The 20313-nt window shown below is 35.5% G+C and overlaps 1 protein-coding gene across 1 annotated transcript in view; it reads right to left on the reverse strand.

Moving 5' to 3' along the window:
- st6galnac3 (ST6 (alpha-N-acetyl-neuraminyl-2,3-beta-galactosyl-1,3)-N-acetylgalactosaminide alpha-2,6-sialyltransferase 3) overlaps positions 1-20313 on the reverse strand; it is a 111675-nt gene that overhangs the window by 51982 nt on the left and 39380 nt on the right. The window contains exon 2 of the mRNA XM_051126868.1: positions 14353-14538. Coding sequence (XP_050982825.1) covers positions 14353-14538 — 186 coding nt within the window. The remainder of the gene's footprint in view (positions 1-14352; positions 14539-20313) is intronic.

The following is a 20313-nucleotide window of genomic DNA, read 5'->3' on the forward strand; positions in this document are numbered from 1 at the left end:
TTATAAAATTATCGCCCAGCCTTTGCTACCTTAAATCTTAAATTTAACCTTAAATTTAAAACCTTAAATTGATCAAACTGATTAAATTAATCAGTTTAAACACTGATTGATGCATAATACTGGTTCACACATCAAACCTTCACCCTTTTGATTTTATCTCTACTGGTTACCAGTAGCTACCTGCTTCAAATTCAAGGGTTTGACGCTTTCATTCAGTACCACATCTGGATCCAATCCCTCCTACCAGCATGAAATCATTTAGGGGAGACTGAGAAACATTTCAGAGTAGCCGTAGACTCTAGCTTGTCCTTATATTAAGACCCAGTCTGTCTCAACTTGCTGCTGGACTCACACTGTTCTACACATATCGATTGGTTGGTTGGACCAGGAACACACTGTCATTGAGCTGGTAGTCATTAAACCATTCTGGAGCATCTGGACTGGGCCTGGGTTTCATATGCCAATCTGGGCATAATAACAAAGGAGAAACAAATAAAGTGATTTGATGTATAACAGACGAATTAAAATGCACTGCTACAATATCATATATTTGCATTTACAAGTAGTGTACAGCAACACTTAATATATTAAGCAATGGTTTATCATGTGAAAAAAGGTTATTATATGTGCACCTAATAAAATATTATGCTAAAATATCAACATTAAAGCCTCCCTTAAGAACGCAAAAGGAAATTATGCCTGTTACAGGAGCTTTTTTGACAGTTACAATAAAACATGTTGATAAGTAAATACTAGAGTTTATGTATAATGTTTATGCTATCGCTTCACAGGTCTGTTTTACGACTGGGTTTCATGCATTAACACTTTTGATCTAAAGCCCCATGCAGAGTTCAGCACCTCTGAATATGTTAAATCAGACTGAAAACAAGGTCATAAAGAGAGGGAAAGACACTAAATGCAAATTGCAATGACTAAGTAAGTGTGTTACACAGCAGAGCAGAGCTTTTATTATAAAAATAGTATGACTGATTAAAGACACAAGCATGTTTGTCCTAGATTTTTCAGTTCTACTTTAGAGACAGTGTTGAGTAGTAACGAACATGTACTTTGTAGATTATATAGCATGTAATGATATAAGTTGTAATTAATGCACTTTCATCAAAATATATAAGAAACTTTATGTAAAACTGTTTGTCTTGGTGCAGGTTAAAGGAATAATTGTAGATCAATTGTAGATCATGTTAAATAATGTTAACTAATAGACCTTATTGTAAAGTTTTATTGGAATGATTTACCCCAAAATTTAAATTTGCTGAAAATGTATGTACGTACTGTCAAGCCACCCAAGATGTAGATGAGGTTGTTTTTAGAAACAGACTTGGAGAAATGTAACATTACATCTATTGCTCATCAATGGATCCTCTGCAATGAATGGGTGTCGTCAGAATGAGAGTCTAAACAGCTGATAAAAACTCACAACAATCCATAAGCAATCTACACAACTCCAGTCCAACAACTGGCATTCTTTAAAGTGAAAGACTGCATGTTTGCAATTAGGGCTGCTTATTTCGGTTAATTTTCCTGACCGACAACCGCTGCTCATTAACCGAACATTAACCAACTGATGAAATTAGAATAATAAATTTGGATTAAATAAAAATAGAATCTATGATACATAAAAATACAAACAAATACTTATTTTAATGTGCAAACAGCAGCATACAGAGCAACAAAAAAAAAAAACTAGATTCACACATCTTTAAATTATCATGCACTTCTCAAGACAGAGAAAATCTGAATAAAATAATATAAATAAAAAAAAGAATAGAATAAATACACTCCTACACTAAATATTAAATAATTATCTAATTAAGGTGACATAACTAAAACACACACTGAATGCTTCTGAGCATTTTTAAGAACGGTACCGGTCTTGTTCTTCACATCAGACACAAAAATAGGCTATATAGCAGGCATACCTCAGTGTTTGTGTCTAGTTTTTTTTTTTTTTTTAAATAACATGTCGACATGCTGTACGGATAGACTGGAGCGCTGACTGTTAAAGCGGCTTTCACGAAGGACTGGGTTCAGCGCAGCACTTCAGACCGCAGTGGTAAAAGTTAAACTATTTTGAACTTTGAGCGTGGCACGGGCATCTTGCGTGCCAGTGGTGCACTTTGGTCAATGCAGCAACAAACCGTCATTTGCGACGTGCAAGCAATTGAAATGAATGGGTTTCACTGCGCACCACTTTCCACATCCTGTGTGAAAGCCGCTTAACTGTAAGACCCGCAGCAAAAACACCATCAGAAAATCACGTCAATTTGCAGTTCGCGACTTCTCATCCACTGGTCATATGTTTCTATTCACATTGTGTTTTTGCAGGGTTGAGCAATTTGGCTAATCACAGACATATCTGTTAATTTCATTAACACCCCTGCTGAAAAAAACAGGTAAAACCAGCCTAGGCTGGTTGGCTGGTTTTAGCTGGTTTAAGACGAAAGTAGCTGGTTTTAGCTGGTCTCCAGGCTGGCCAGGCTGGTTTTAGCTGGTTGTTCCAGCTGGTCTCCCAGGCTGACCAGCTAAGACCAGCCTGGAAGTGGCCAAAACCCCTCTAAAACCAGCTTGGTGACCAGCTCAGACCAGCCTGGATGACCAGCTAAAACCAGCCAACCAGCTTAGGCTGGTTTTAACTGTTTTCTTTTTCAGCAGAGACAGTGGGCGATCAGAGAACAGAGTTACAATCCACTCACCACCCAAATGCAGTGTTCTGTTCAATTCTGCTGAGTTCTACATGTTTGCGGACTCTCATTAAAACAAGTGCAGACATTACGTAAATAAGAGATTAACTGCGCATTGTAAAGGTTCTTTTATCACTTCTTATTAACTTTGTGAGATCGTGATTAACTACAGTAAAATGAGTGACAGCTTTCCAGTGATGCACTTTCTAGACTAAAATCCATTCAAAATTTGAATATGTTCACTCACGTTTTAACTCTCTGATACCTGCAAGTGACCATTATCCAATATTGTCACTTGCAGGTACTTGCTCAGTGAAATACACTGACCAAAATTATAAACGCAACACTTTTGTTTGCTCGTCATCCTCATCAGGGTCTCGACCTGACTGCAATTCATCGTCGTAACCGACTTGAATGGGCAAATGCTCACATTCGATGGCGTCTGGCACTTTGGAGAGGTGTTCTCTTCACGGATGAATCCCGGCTTTTACTGTACAGGGCAGATGGCAGACAGTGTGTATGGCATTGTGTGGGTGAGCGGTTTGCTGATGTCAACAATGTGGATTGAGTGGCCTATGGTGCCGGTGGTGTTATGAGTTCAGCTCATGAAAAATGGGGGCAAAAACAAAAGTGTTGCGTTTATAATTTTGGTCAGTGTATGTACACGCGTTGTGAGTAAAGTATGTATAGCATTATTTTGTCTTTCACCATGCAGCAAATGTACAAAATAATAATAATTAAAAAAATAATAATAATTGTGGAAAAAAAAACTTTTAAACCATTCAACTGATAGTATTAATCAGTTAAAATTCTTACTGTCGGTTAACGGTTAAACGGTCGATACGAGCATCCTTATTTGCAATAAACAAATCCTTCAAGACTTTTTTTTTTATTGAAACCAATGTTTATGGCTAAATTATGAGTCCTCTATTCATAGCACTGCTTTCTCTAGTGAAAAAAGTTGTCTCTTCTGAATTAGGAGAGAAATATACACAGATCAAGCACCAGCGAAAACAGTCCTAGTTCTAAACAAATATGTCAGAGAATTTTGATGTGAGAGAATAACAGAGAATGGACTTTTTCACTAGAGTAAGAGCTATTGTGAATTATGGACTATGAATTATAAATGATGACGATTTTGGCCAGAAGCAATGGTTTAAAGTTAAAATCCCTTAATGAATTTGTTTTATAAGAATGTAGCTTTTCTCTTCACAGGACATTAGTTGATAGACTGGATTATTGTGATGTTTTTATTAGCTGTTTAGACACTCATTCTGACGGCACCCACTCACTGCAGAGGATCCTGTAGTGAGCAAGTGATATAATGCTAAATTTACATCTTTGATGGCCTGAGAGTTATTTGTCAGAAAATTTAGATTTTTGGGTGAACCATTTCTTTATACTGCAAAAAGGAACATCTCGCTGCAATTTTTTTTAAAATACTACAGAAATCTTGTGCATGACATCAAATAAATGATCAATGAGAGATTAAAAGTAATAATATTAGATCATCTAAAAAGTACCATCTAAGAATTGTAGCTGATTAATTTGTAATGACTGTTTCATTAGCTTTCACAAGTAATCTACCCAACACTGCTGGGAGACATAAACAAATGGCTTGAATTGTTGGATCCTAATCAGTTAGGGATGGATACACAAACACATACGATTCACTAAGAGAATGAATAATGGCCTTTTTAAAACATGCACGCATGTCTTGTGCAAGCCTGAACCCCTATTTGAATCCAATTTATTCTCATTTAATTTTGTTTAAAAAAAAAGTCATGTGGTACTGTAATTATTGCACTATTTAATTCTCTGACGGTGCTAACACAATGCTGATAGACAAAAGAGCAAGAGAAAGAGACATTAAGAGAGAGAGAGAATTCATTTTTCATTTGGTATTCAACTCAGAATTGGAATACAATACTTCAGACCACTGCAACCCTTCATAAATTGAACTCTTCAAGCATATTTTTTTTTTAAATATGTGCGTAGCATTTTGAGAACAGAATTAATGTTGCCTGCCTCGCTCAGCAGCCTAACTCCAGCGAACATCATAAAACCAAAAACCAGTCCTGATTCACCTGCCAAAACAAACACGGTCTCTGTGATGCGATGCAGAAGAGATGATGCATAAATTAAGACTGGCTTTAGGACTGCTGGATAAAAGTTTATTTACCATAAGCTTCATTTGCCAGGAATAAAAATAAACAATATTTGCCGAAATTAAAAATCATTAACAAGTGAAAATAATGACAAACTAAGACTAATGGGCCATTGCTAGCTGAGAATGTTACTTGCACATTTAGTTGAGGCCCATATGGTGAGGCATTAATTTAGTTTTTTACAGCTTGGAAAGGCAAATTCAATTTAATTCCACTTTTGTTTGACTGCATAATAAAATTAAGAAGGCTTAATGCGTTATCTTTTCAGATTTAATTAGTAAATGAGTCAAAATGTGCATATTTTCTATTGCAATATTCTGAAGTAATTGTGTGGAAAGATACACAAATGAATATTTAATGAAAAAACAGGAGATTAAATTTTAGTTTCAGTTCACGAAAGCATATTTGATCATATAACTGCTTAATATTAAAGCAATTCAAAAGAATTCAAAAGAACACTTTTATTTTTAATTCTTTAAACTTTCTAGCCTCTGCTGTTTTTAAAATTTTATATCTTCATTAATATTATAACTATGTCCTTGAACAAAGTGTCAATATGAGGCCTTCCAAATCAGCATAAAAGACAATATAAACACATGTATATGTGATATCATGTTTGATAATCAATTGTAATAATCTTACAGGATTACACCTAACCTGGAAACTCATTAGGATACTTAAGAACTCTTCCATAAATTATTCATTAAGAAAATTACACATCTATTTGTGCACTTTGTGCTAAACAGGGGGGGGCCTCCACGGGAGTCTGTTCCACCACTTCATTTTAGGCCAGAAAAGTGATCTTAATATGCATGTGTGAAGGTAATATTATGCAGGTTGGATAAAACGTCCTCTGTCGACAGCGCCTAGTTTTTAAGCGTATAGCACTATGTCCTTGGCGTGGCTATCAGCCTAAACATCGCTCATTGTTAAAGGGCACGTCACATATTTCTGTCAAAATAAATGTCAGTGGAGGCACATTTATGGTCTCTGATAAGATTAAGTCATGTAGGAACATAATCCTGTGCTGATAATATACACTAATGACATACTCAATCAAATACCTCTGGGTTTACAGCAAACAAGGACAAAAATAGACTAGAAAGCGACAGAAAAGATTATTTACAAAATCAATTAAAACAAAAACAGCCTAGACACAGATTAGACTAACAGTGCACTTTAAATGGAATACATGATGTCTGGGAATACAAAGGGAGAATAATCATAGCTGATCCAAACAGGGAAAAAAAAAAAAAAACACTTCAAAGACACTTTGAAATGAAAGTTTTTGTAGGGTTCAACTGATGGGCACTGTGAGAAAGTCTCTCTCTGGATCATTTCTTCACACATCTGTACAAGGCTTGTCAGGAATAATGTAACCAAAACCATCTGTACCTGAAATATGCTTTGGTTGAGTAAACAAAATGCTGAGGGGGAAAAAAATGCTTCATCTATGTAGCTCAATTAAATAATAATGATAACAACAACAATAATAATAACTTGATTTTGCTTTTGCTACAGCATGTAAATTCCTTCGTTATTTTAAGAAAACATGCTTACACTTTATTTTAAAGGAGAAGTCCACTTCCATAACAGCAATTTACAGATAATGTACTCACCCCCTTGTCATCCAAGATGATTGCATCTTTCTTTCCTCAAAAGTAAAGAAATTATGTTTTTTGAGGAAAACATTTCAGGATTTTTCTCTGTAAAATGGACTGCTATGGTGCCCCGAGTTTGACCTTCCAAAATGCAGTTAAATGCGGCTTCAAATGATCACAAATGCGGTTGTAAATTATCCCAGCCAAGGTAGAAGGGTCTTATCTAATGAAACAATAATGAGACAGTCTTTGCAAAGTGAACATGCAAAGATGATCAAACACACTTAACAAAAAAGGTAAAACAGTGATATAGGATGATTTTGAAGTTGAGGGAGAACATGAGATGGGATTTTTTTGTGACATACCCTAACTATATTGACCTGGGAAAAAAACAGAGTTCAGGCAGAGCAAAAAAGTATATAAATTGTATTATTTTTATGAAAATAACAGATTGTTTCGCTAGATAAGACCCTTCTTCCTCAGCTGGGATCGTTTACAACCACATTTGGGATCATTTGAAGCCGCATTTAAGCTACATTTAGGAAGATTAAACTCAGGGCACCATAGAAGTCCATTATATGGAGAAAAATCTCTTTATGACTGAAGAAAGACAGACATGAAAATCTTGGATGACAAGGCAGTGCGGACATTATCTGTAAATTTTTGTTCTGTAAGTGGACTTCTCCTTTAGGGTGTCCTTGTTATTTAACATTATGTAATTATACAACTATGTATTAATTAAGAAACATTCATTAATATGTATACTTACTATAGGTATATATTAAACATGTTTTCATTAAGTTTAACGATTTAAAAGCATTTTATTTTGAAATTTGAAATTCTAAAAAAGGTTATCAGTGAATCTAAATAATATATTATTATTAATTATATATAAATTATATATTATACACTACCAGTCGTAAGTTTTTGAACAGTAAGACTGTTATAATATAATAATAATAAAGATTGTAATATAATAATAATATTTTTACTATTTAAAATAACTGTTTTTTATTTGAATATATTTAAAAATGTAATTTATTCCTGTGATTTTAAAGCATTTTAATTACATTTTAAAATATATTGAAATTGAAAGCAGTTATTCAAATAGTAAAACATATTTCATCAAATTACTACTTTTGCTGTATTGAGTTTCTGTTTCAGACGCAACAGTATTCAAATGAATCACGCAACACGTCTTACTAATGTTTGTGCTCATCAAATTATTGGCATTCGCGCCCTTATTTAACACTTAAAAAAGGCATGTCTTCCTTTTTTTGAGCTCCGGTTCTTTTCAACGTACTGTGGCTTCTTTATTTCTTAATTCTTGATTTGCGACTACACTAATTTGCGCTGTCACCCTGTGTTGGTCGATATGTAGACAAGATGTTGCGTCTGTGTTCTTTAATTTGCACATTTGCAAATAACCCACAGAAATTTCCCCTCCCATCAGCACTGATTTTGTAATTGCACTCTTACGTTAATTTGCCCTGTTTAGTAAAACTTATTGCATACATTACAACAACGTTGTGTACATTACAGTATGTTTTTCTTTTCATTTCTTTTTTTTTTAAAGTGTCGTCCATCTTTCAACTGTCCTCTGCTACAGACACACTGGTTCTTCCCTGAAGTAAGTCCATCATTCACATGGAAAGCACGCAAGAATGTGTAAGAACGATAATTTAGGAGTTACTGACAGCTTACACAGCAACCTGTCTGAAAGCACACAACCTGACATGTCACCCGACAGAGGGCCACAACCTTAACCTTTCTGACCTTATGGGACGCCATGAATGATTCATGGGACACACAACATGAATTTTGCTGACACTTGGCCTTACGTTACCTGCGGGTAGGAAAGAGACGTATTGATGTTGGACATTTTTCTAAGAGCTAAAAGCCTTCGCTCACTCCCTGCGGCTTTATGAGACAGATTGAAAAAAAAAACTCTCTGAAGTCTGGATTGCTTTTAGAACACTGATTGTGTTGTTTGCGTGGCTGATGGGCCATTGTGGACCGGGTCCCTGTTGAGCCAGATCAGTTACTTGTGATTCATGTGTTTCTAAGGGCTAGAAAAGCAAAGATGCTTGAAATGCAAATTGATATGGTTGAGCTCTGGGCAGCTGTGTAGACAGTTTGGATGTTAGACTATGGTAATGTTCATTGGTGCTGCTATTGTGGAACTCACAAAAGAAAGTGAACGATACACCACATTAGTCCACAGCCCAGAGAAAATAAGACGGCATTTTTTCATTAAAGCTGAGATGAGAAAAAACAAGAAGAATATGCTGCATCTGCGACTTCACTTTGTCAAGCTACAACAGCACGGCATAAGCATGTAAACAACATTATTTGTAAAAAATATTTTTGCAGGACTGTGCTTTATTTTTGTGGACGTAGAGGGATACCAAAAAAGTTTAGAGACAAAAAAATCAATACTTCTAGTCTAAGACGGCAAGATGCATTTGCATTTTGATAGATGAATATTTTGTTCCTGTATACATGTTTTTAAGATACTGAAAAAATTTGGCAACCAAAAACATTTGGCCAAGCAGTTTTGAAGTGCCTAAAATCATAATCCTTAAAGTCAGAGCTTTATTAAATGGCACGTTTTGATTGTGCCAGTGTCGATTTTGTGCACCCAGCGTGGATAAGCTACAACAGGTATAATATTGTTTTCTCATGTTTAAATCAATCTTCAGCTGAGGATATTTTTTTTTTAGTCTGTGGTGTTTTCAGCTGAAGAACAAAACTTCACTAAACATTATTTGTAGCATGTCTACATCCAACAATTGCAATAACTGTTTTCTCTTTTTTTTGTTAATTTTGATATTAAAAGTATTAGCTTTTAGGTTCTGACAATTTCATAAACTCAAACAATAATTTATGTTCTGACTGTCTTTAATGTGGTGTGACAGACTGCTGTTGCTCATGAACCAAATATAGTCAAACCAAAATTTATTCAAACGCCTTCAACATTGTGTCAGAACAAATTTATGTTGATAATGTCAGATTTAATGGATTACAATCAACCAAAAATTCAGACAACTGTTAGTATGACAATATTTACACAACAATACTTTGTTGACCAATTACCAAGCAATGCTTAATTTTGTTCAGTCTGTGGTGTAAAAACATCACGTTAGCAATTGAAGAAAACACTTAAAGGAGAAGTCCACTTCCAGAACAAAAATTGACACATAATGTACTCACCCCTCGTCATCCAAGATGTTCGTGTCTTTCTTTCTTCAGCTGTAAAGAAATTATGTTTTTTGAGGGAAACATTTCAGCATTTTTCTCTGTATAATGGACTGCTATGGTGCCCCGAGTTTGAACTTCCAAAATGCAGTTTAAATGAACATCTTGGATGACTAGGCGGTGAGTACATTATCTGTAAATTTTTGTTCTGGAAGTGGACTTCTCCTTTAAGTGTTTTTCTTTAATTGTTTTACTGGTAGTCCACTGTATGAAGAATTTTTGGGTGTAATATGTCACAGTTTGCTTTATTTTGCTATCTTTGGTTTGACTGTATAAATCAGAATAATATCAGAAGGCATGTCGAACTTACTGAAACGTATAATGTGTCATGTGATCACTCAATCAGTGTTTCAACCATGGACAGACATCAGCAAAACAGCTTGTAAACAGTATGTTGCGTAACGCTACACTCCCCTTTGGAAAGCCATTCAATGTCACATTTTGTTAAATATATGCACTATAGTACATTTAATTTAATTTTTACTTAACCTTGTCACATTTATGTTCTGTTTTATGAACTTTAATTCATATCTCCTTGTTTTCCTGAGCTCCTTAGTTCTTCTCAATAGCCTTTGCATATGCCCTCAGTTCTTCAGTTCTTTGTCAAGTATTGTCTTTAACTTGTAAAGCTTTTATGTTTATCGTCCTTTGAATTATCTTCTTTGTTTTCGGTCATCCAGGATGATCCAGGTCACCTTTGCTGCATGGTTCCATCCAGCTCCTCGGTTCCTCCCCTTCTGCTGGCTCCATATAGCTTCTTGGCTCCACCTCAGCATAGGTTTGCATTGGTGCTTGGATACCTCTGGCCTCCAAATCCCATGAGTCCACCTTGGCTCCCTGCTCCCTCGTCTCCTGTGTTGTCTAGCATGCCTCATGCTGGCTCCGCCGGGCTTACTCTTCCTTACGGCTCTGCCTTGGTCGAGCATCACCTTGGCTGCACCTCAGTCCTCCACCCCTTTGGCACTACTGGGCTCCTCCTTCACTCCGGCTCCACCATTGTCCTCACTCGCTTCAGCTCCAACGCAGTCTTCTGGGTCTTTGGTTACGCCATGGTCCCACAAGCTGTTTGGCTTTGCCTTGGCCCTCCAGACCATCAGCGTCACCATGGCTCTTTGGCTTCTAGGCTCTGCCTGGGTCTCCACCTCTCTTGGCTTCACCTCGGTCAGTCGTCACTCTGATTTCGCCCGGACTCACCACCGAGGCTCCACTTTGGCTTCTTCCTCCATTGCCTCTGTTTCACTGTTGCCGCTGTTCTTCCACCAACACACCTAGGTTGCCAGTTTGCGAAACTGGCTCAGAGAAAGCAAATTCTAACTGATCTAAAAAGTCTTGGTATCCATCTAAAAAGCTCTATGACCAGAGTCATATTAATACACAGATAAATCAACTCATAATCTTATAGTGCAAGGCTTGTCCCCTTCCATAGTCAATTGCACTCATTCCTTTTGCATGTCCTCAATCTGGAGTCTAAAGAGGAAGCTGAAGGAGTCACAACTCTCTCTGAAATTATTAATTTGAACTGCAGTACCAATTTTAGCCGCTAACTGTCAACATTACATTATGTGTTCCAGCCAAAAATACACTGTATGGGTGAAAATTATTGATTTTTCATTTATGCCAAAAATCATTAGGGTATTAACTATTTAAATGAAATAGTTGTATCTTGGCCAAACATTGTCCTATCCTAACAAACCATACATCAACGTAAAACTTATTTATTTTGATGTATAAAATGACCAGTTTTGTGGTCCAAGGTCACAAATAATAAGATCAGAAATCCCAATACACAACAAAGGTGTCTCAAACCAAACCTGAAAAGTATAAAAAAGAAACAACATGGGGGTGAGTATATGAAGACAGTATTTTCATTTGAGGGTTAACTGTTCCTTTAAGACCATATTAAAACTAGAACTACATATCATCTGAAAAATGTGTTGTGCTTGGGAAAATGGAAAAATCTCCATTGGATGACAGAAGGTACGTATAATTTAATTTCAGCCAAGAAATGTTTCATAAGACAACTGACAGGGCAAACAGAGTCAAGTTTAATGTAGCAAAGAATTAAAAAGAGAAATATAAACAGAAACAGCTGGCACAACAAACACAGGTGAAACTGAAAAATACTTCCTCAGACGCTCTGTTTCAGTAAGTATGAAAATAGAAACATTGAGCACATTTGTTAACATTTCACAGCCGTTTCATGAAGCTTTACTATTGTAAAGTGGAAAGCTTGACAATTTAAACACAGAATTGATTCAATACTGTCTGATTTTTTACCACAGAAAAATGACAGGAAGTTGAAAATATAATGCTACACTTTATTTTAAGGTGTCCTTGTTACAGTGTAATCATACATTGAAGTACTGAGTAATCTTAATTAACTACACATACTAACTGTATGGTTAGGGTTAGGATTAGGGTTTGGCCAAAGGTTACTTGCATGTAATTATGCATAATTAACTGTTATTATAATAGCAAGTACATGTAATATGTGTAACAAGGACACCTTAAAATAAAATGTTACCAAATATAACATTAAATTATGAAAGTGGGATTTTTATTAAAGTGTTTCCAGCTTACTATAATACTCTAACCTAGTAGCCCTATTTAATGAAACCAAGTAGCAGATGCCTTGGTTTCACTGAATAACGGCAGAAGTGGTAAACACAGACTTACCCACCCCATCCATTTCAGTGTATGGCAGAAGTTCAGAGCAAAGTATTGACAAGAACATCAGCAGAAAGATGAGAGGCATTCATCTCGCTATGAGCTGACAGACACAGACACTGATCTGACAGGTAAGCCTGCTTTACTGTGAATGTGTGGCGCCTGACTACAACACCCACACTCCATCATTTCAGATGAAAACATGTTTCTAAGTTCTATTTATGTGTATAAAACAATTCAAATACAAAAAAGTATAAATGCAACATAAGTATAAATGCAAGAGTTATAGTAGAGAAACATACTGGCGAAGGAATGTACCAAGTTATTTTTAATGCCTAATCAAACAGCATAATTTAAAACACAGTATATGTAATGTCATATTTTGGGAGGGTAAAGGTTAAGATAGCAGGCTAATCAGCTAGTGGTATGGCCTACAGAAGTACAAAATGTACACTAACTAAAAAAACGCAAATCTTTTAAAGTCAGTCAGCGTTTTCAAGATTATTTTTTCTTTTCTAGAAAAATAAGTTTTATTTAGTGCAGTCAAGGATTTTAAAAAACGTATTTAATAATAAAGCCCACTTTACTGAGATTTGATTTACTGAAGCATTTCAAAATTGCCTTTTGGCAATCTGCAAAGTCAGTGGCGTTTAGTGTGGAATTACAGGGGTGTAGATTCTGAAAAGCCTTAGTTATTATTAATATTTTCATTTTGGTTTTTCATGGTCTAAAACAAACTGCTTTTGGAAAGGTGATTTTGAAAGAGCTCAATTATTTGGAGGTCAGAGAGGCTGCCCAGCAACTAAAAGATCTTTCGTTCAGGCATAACTGTTATAACAGCACTTCGTAACCTTGACAAAGGCATTCAACACGGCTTTAGCATTAGGATCGTCTCTGCCCCTGTAGTATTTGTGTATAAAGCAGGATGAAAGCACAAACAATAAAATAAATAAAATAAATCTAACCCGCCTGACCCATTTCAACCATACTAAATTGCACTTAAAAAGCTGGGTGCTTTTAAGAGATCCGATTGAAGCAATAAATCCACTACATTTTTTCTCTTTACTTTCTCTAGTAATTTTCTTTGTTCCATTGTTAGTGGGAGAGCAAACGAACCTCTCTGCACTAATCGTGGCAATAAATCACCAGAACAGTTGAAACTACATGAACTTGGCAGGTATGAGTCAAAGTCTCATCTGTGTGTAGGAAAAACTCTCCAATGACCTTGAATATAAAAGAAACGACTTCGCAAAACTTCACTTATACATTTGGGCTGCAGATTCTTTCATCATCCACACATCCTTGACAACATCTTGAGGCAAAATAGGCTACAACTATTGTTAACAGCCTCATAAATATTTATGTGTGTAGAATTCAGCCTCGACAACAAACTCATTAGCACTCGAAAACAAAAAAACAAGGTTTTTTTTAGATTTTGGAAACTCTTATTAAGTGGAAAAAGACTTTAAGAGCACTTTAATCTCTTCATATAAAACTTGCGGTGTGAGTATATTTAAAACGATATGACTGATGATAAAAGAAATTAAACACTTGGTAAATAAATAAATTATGTGGTGTACTACAATATTACTCATTATGTGATAGCACAATGTGATATCAAGTCCTCCTTCCAACTTTTTGAAACTATGTGATGGCCAATGCAGCGAAAACAATGTTTCAATTCATGTTTAATGTAAAACATTATTAGACACTTTTGGTTGCATAATTCTGATAATGACAATGTGAAAATATGAAATACTAAAATATTTCTTACTAAAAACTTGCTTTAAAATGAATCTGTATATACACTGATGATCCAAGACAACAGTTCAACTGGTCAGCGATATCTACATTTTTCTGAAAGTAAGCCTGTTTGTATCTTTTTAAAAATAATGTAGCTCAAAAGTGTAAAACCAGGACAAGCCACTGAATGTTTTAAGTGTGTTCTAGTCTCACCTCCTGGTCGGGGACGCTGAGGTAGCCGCGGTGGGGTTTTTGCGGCGGGCGAGAGAACATCCAGTTTCTACTGAAGCTCTGGCCGAATACAGGCTGCAGCAGGAAGTAGGGTTTCTCTGAGTAATTAATCACCACCAAAAACAGAGACACCGCCACAATTAGACTGGTCACTATGACTGACTTCTTCTGTGAGGAGAAAAAGAAAAACAGAAAACAATGCATTGTTTAGCTTTTCTGATTCATGGGTAAAATATGGCAATAAAACATTCATGATAAATAGTCATCGTCCTAGTCAAAAAGTGCTTATTTTTCTTTTTTGACAAATGGTTAGTAAAAGGAGGTACTGTAACCTTTAAAAACCCTCAGGAGGTCAAATTAAATAATACATTAGTTGTTTTCATTTCTGCTCATTTTATAAAAGCTCTGCCATTTTTGCAAATGAATAAACATGACATAAACATTAAAATTATTAAGTGGCATCATGCCATCCTGCTGTGGTGCAACCTCTCCTACGCTTAACAATAAACAACCCTCAAAACTGTCCTTTTAATCAAAAAATCCTAGAGAAGTTTGTTTATCATCAGGTCTCTCCCTTTTTAAATGGAAATGGCATTTTTGATAAATTGCAATCTGGGTTTCAAGCACATTATAGCTCAGACTCAGCTCTCCTTCAAGTGTCTAACAACCTGGTGCTAACTGATGATTCAGAAAAGTGTGCAGTTCTACTGCATCTTGATCTTAGTGCTGCATTCAACACCATATTATGAATTTTTGATGGAGCATTTAAGACAGTGGGCAGAGATTCAAAGGGCCGTCCTTGAATAGTCTTTATCCTGACTTAGCATATATAAAGAAAATAAAATTGGACCCAATATATAGCCTTGTGGAAGCCCTCAAGTAATAGATTCCAGGGTAAAGAAAATATTTCCTAATTCTACAGAGAATGTTTTCACTTTAAAGGAGAAGTCCACTTCCAAAACAAAGATTTACATATAATGTACTCACCCCCTTGTCATCTAAGGTGTTCATGTCTTTCTTTCTTCAGCTGTAAATAAATTAGGTTTTTATGAAGAACATTTCATCATTTATCTCCATATAATGGACTGATATGGTGCCCCGATTTTGAACTTCCAAAATGCAGTTTAAATGCGGCTTCAAACGATCCCAAATGCGGTTGTAAACGATCCCAGCCGAGAAGGAAGGGTCTTATCTAGTGTAACGATCGGTTATTTTCATAAAAATAATACAATTTATATACTTTTTAATGTCAAACGCTCGTCTTGTCTTACTCTGCCTGGACTGTTTTTGTTCCGGTTCATGACAGTTAGGGTGTGTCGAAAAACTCCCATTTCATGTTTTTCCTCAACTTCTAAATCATCCTATATCGCTGTTTTACCTTTTTTTTTGTTAAGGGTGTTTGATCTTCTTTGCATGTTTACTTTGCAAAGGGTTGGTACTTCTGCAGCAATGTAGGATGATTTTGAAATGATTTTTGAAGTTGAGGAAGAAAATACAAATAGCGTTTTTTGACATACCCTAACTATCTCGAGGCAGAATACACAGAGTTCAGGGAGAGCAAGGCAAGACGATCATTTGAGATTAAAACGTATTTAAATTGTATTTTTTAATGAAAATAACCGATCGTTTCACTAGACCCTTCTTCCTCGGATGGGGCCGTTTACAACTGCATTTAGGATCGTTTGAAGCCGCATTTAAACTGCATTTTGGAAGTTCAAAATCGGGGCACCATACCAGTCCATTATATGGAGAAAAATCCTGAAATGTTTAACTCAAAAAACATAATTTCTTTACGACTGATGAAAGAAAGACATGAACATCTTGGATGACTAGGAGGTGAGTACATTATCTGTAAATCTTTGTTTTGGAAGTGGACTTCACTTTTACAGTGAAAACATTCTCTGTAGAATTAGGAAGTATTTTCTCTACCCTGGAATCTATTACTTGAGGGCTTCCACAAGGCTATATATTGGATCCAGTTTTATTTTCTTTATATATGCTTCCATTGACTCACATTTGTCAAAAACATAATTTATCCCAACATCTTCAGGCATATGATATTCAGTTTTATCTCCCTCTAATGCGAGGGGTAATGTTTCACTATTTTAATGATCTTAAAAAATAGATGACAACTAACTGTCTCCAATTTAACAAATCAAAGCAGGGTTGCATTTGCTAGTGTAAGATAAAATGTTGGTTTATGTATGACTGGAAATATTTCCACAAACTAAAGATAAATATGTTGATAATAAATTGTTTCATATTTTCCATACAATAACATGTGACTGTAACTATGTAGTCAATATTATGTAAGGGGCCTAACTGATGTTATGTCATTGGTCTCACAATTTTATTACTGGGGGTAAATCATGTGGTAACAACAAAATGCAATGAAAAATGTAGAGTACAGCTAAAACAATGTGTTCAGTTATTAAAATTAATAATTAAATAGTTACTAGTGTATCAGTCATAACAGATCATTCTAATTAAAATCATGATTTTTTTTTTATATTTTAACTGTCAAGTATATAAATGAGAGGTTGAGAAAAGATGTTTTTAAAGCAACTTATGCTCAGTTACTTCTATGTTAGATAATACTTTATACAGCCATACAACAAAAACATACTGAAATAATAATAAGGATATGATTTCACAAAATCAATAATGTCTTAATAGAACAAAGCTCTTATTCTTCACTACATGTCCTAATGGTCAAAGCAGTCCAAAAACCCAACCCTTGGAAACAGAAGTCAGAAGTACAGCAGAAGTCATTCTGTATTCCTTAAAGAGGATTAAACTTGACAGAAACTGAAGCTTGTTTCTCTGTTTTGTACTTGACTGATCGCAGAGGACGATTCAAGCTGATAAATTGTTCATTTTTTCCATTAAAACTGAATCTTCACGTTTATCTGATATGACACATTTTCCACTGAGTAATCCAAAAAAAGTAAGAAAGCTCTTAAAATTTGACTTCTTACATTCTGTGTTCTCTTTTCACAATGAAATATGGAGAACTGTCAAAGAAATCTCTGCATAATGATGTGCCCACGGACATATTGCATACAGTTGTGTCAGAGAAAAATTACTTGAAATGTGCCCATCTCGATTAGACTGATTGCATACGGTTTATGGACAAGTACTTGGAATATTATGGACATTCTATGTGAGACATGAAATATTATGCAATAAAAACAAAAGTTGAGTCATTTCTCTTTTGAAATACCACGGTCTAAACACCTTATGCTATGATCAGTAAAACAGTTTACCTTTAAAAACCACATTAAGCTTTGTATTTTAGACAGTTTCTTACAGAATCTCTGTCTGGAGTCATGTACTAGCTGATAAAATACTTTTTCTTAAGAAAAATATTACTTTTAAATGTTATTTTTTTATTTCTAAAACGCTTGTTAAAGGGGTCATCGGATGCCCATTTTCTACAAGTTGATATGATTCTTTAGGTCTTAATGAAAAGTCTATAATATACTTTGGTTAAAAATTATCAATGGTTGTGTAAAACAACACCCTTTTTACCTTGCCAAAATCAGCTCTGCAAAAATTATCTCATTATCCCAGCACGTTGGGTCAAAGATTTAACCACTTTTTGACCACATTTGACCCAGCGCTGGGTTACCAAAATAACCCAAATTGGGTTATTTAAACCCAGTGTGTAGACAGTGCTTGATATGTGTGTATTTCTCTCCTAAATTAAACCAGATGACTTTTCCACTGGAGAATGCAATATTATGCAATGAGGACACCTCTTCTAGCTAGAAACAGTGGTTTGAAGTCGAAAACATCTTAATGATGAATTTGTTTGTTGCAGAATTTTTTTTTAAATCCTCCAAATTTGTTCCAATTAAGAAACAAACTCTTTTTGATCTTGGATGACCTGAGATTGCATTTTTTTTTTCACATTGCCAAAATATATTCAATATTAATAGTGTAACAATGTCAGAACAGAAAACACAGAACTTTCAAACTATGTAGCTGTCTGTTGGTCAACAGATAAACCCAATTCAATGTATGCATTAAATCTCAATAAATAAAAGTGTATTCCTATTGAAATGGTTTCCCCCACAAAAATTCACTGAACAATGGTTATTGTGACTGCACCTTTAAACTGGATAACAATTATTTATAGTTCAAGTGCTTATCTTTGCATCATGCCTCAAGCGACATCTGTGTACAGCAATGTAACATATTTCCAACGCTACTTCATGCAACAGAAACATTTAAAAGCAAAATCACCTGGTTATGCTGCTAAGGTGTGGATGTCTATGTTCTTTGATGTAGTTTGATGGCCCGTAATTTGCCATCTAGAATAGAATCGTGTCTGGAATAATAGGGTGGCTGTCAGCAAATCTTTCTGAGCCAGTGGGGCTCAAATCTGGCACATCAAACATCTCAGGCAGGGTGTTTGGGATTGCATTTCACAGGAAGACATCAAACATGAAGAGCTGATTTCAAAAAATGACCATTTAAAGCTCAGACTAAAAGACTGCATTGCATAGATTGCTGGAATGTTACATCATTACATTAGAATGGTCTCACATTTATGTCGTGCCATGGAGATTAACAGTAAAGACTCAAAGGAAAGGAAGCACCTTGCATAGAATTGACACTGATTCACATACATAGTGCCACGTAGTAACTGATTACAAGTAATCTGGATTTTGTAATCAGATTCAAAAAAAAAAAAAGTACTTGTACTGTATCTTGTACATTTAGATGATAGATAGATAGATAGATACGCATATATATGATAATACAGTGCTTTGTAGATATATATTATTGGTAGAGACTTTCTCACTGAAGTGATTTGAAATGAAATTAGGCTGAAAAGGACTCACTGCGGTTGTTAAAAGGCTCTAATCAGATTATAGACTAAAATTTGATTTCGTTTTGACAATCATCCAAGTATCTAAACCATAGAGCCCCTAAAGCACTTTAGTACTCAACCAACAGAGAGAAAAAGAAGGGAAAAAAAGCATCTGCTTGACCGTTCATCTCATCCGTTCTCACGGCAAGAGGGAATAAAAAGAAAATATCCCTCCACCGTGATTTCAATCTGTGGCCACAAATCTTGGCAAAGTGATGTGTCAGATTCAGGGGGTGAGCTAAAGGCTTAGGGGAGAGGGAAAATGTCGAAGAGCTTCCATCAGCAACAGCATATGACTGGTCTCATCGTTGTACTATCCATCAGGATAATCATTGCACAGGCCTTGTGTTCTGCACAATTTCACCCATTTCAGTGGAGAGGAATTATTCAAAAGCAGAGACAAACAGAAATAGATGAAAGAGAGAGAGCAAGAGAGAGGACAACAGCGCCATCATAGGACAAGTGTGACACTCAAAATAAAAAAGATCAGTTTGATCCAATTATGGACACTAGCTGACCAATACTGTAATGAAAAAAAACCCCTGAACACTAGTATTTCTACAATTAGGAAGCTATTATAAAAATTAGTTATACCAGAGGAATTGAATAGTGGTGAACTGATGAACTAGATTTTTTTTCTCTCTGGGTGTTAGTGACAACAAGGTTTTATTATAGTAGAAGTGTAGTAAGAATGGTTGAAGACCAGCTTACCAACCAGCTAAAACCAGCTTGGCCAGGCTGGGAGACCAGCTAAAACTAGTTAAGACCAGCCAACCAACTTAGTCTGGTTTTAGATTTTTTTTTCAGCAGAGTAACATCTTCAAAGTGTTGTTAGCATATTGTAATAGGGATGCTATGTCAGTCTGGGTGGTTGCAACGATGTTTTGAGTGTTTTGAGTGTTTTTATTGTTATTATTTTTGCAATATGGCTGCTAGCGTGTTACTGGTGGCTAGGGTGTTGCTATGTGGTTGCTAAAGTGTTTTGCACATCTATAGGATATTGCTTTTGGTATGCAGTTGCTAAAGTATTTTGAGTAGTTGCTAGAATGCTGCTACATAGTTGC

The sequence above is a fragment of the Labeo rohita genome, chromosome 2 (genome assembly GCF_022985175.1).
Source record: "Labeo rohita strain BAU-BD-2019 chromosome 2, IGBB_LRoh.1.0, whole genome shotgun sequence".
Taxonomy (NCBI): Eukaryota; Metazoa; Chordata; class Actinopteri; order Cypriniformes; family Cyprinidae; genus Labeo; species Labeo rohita.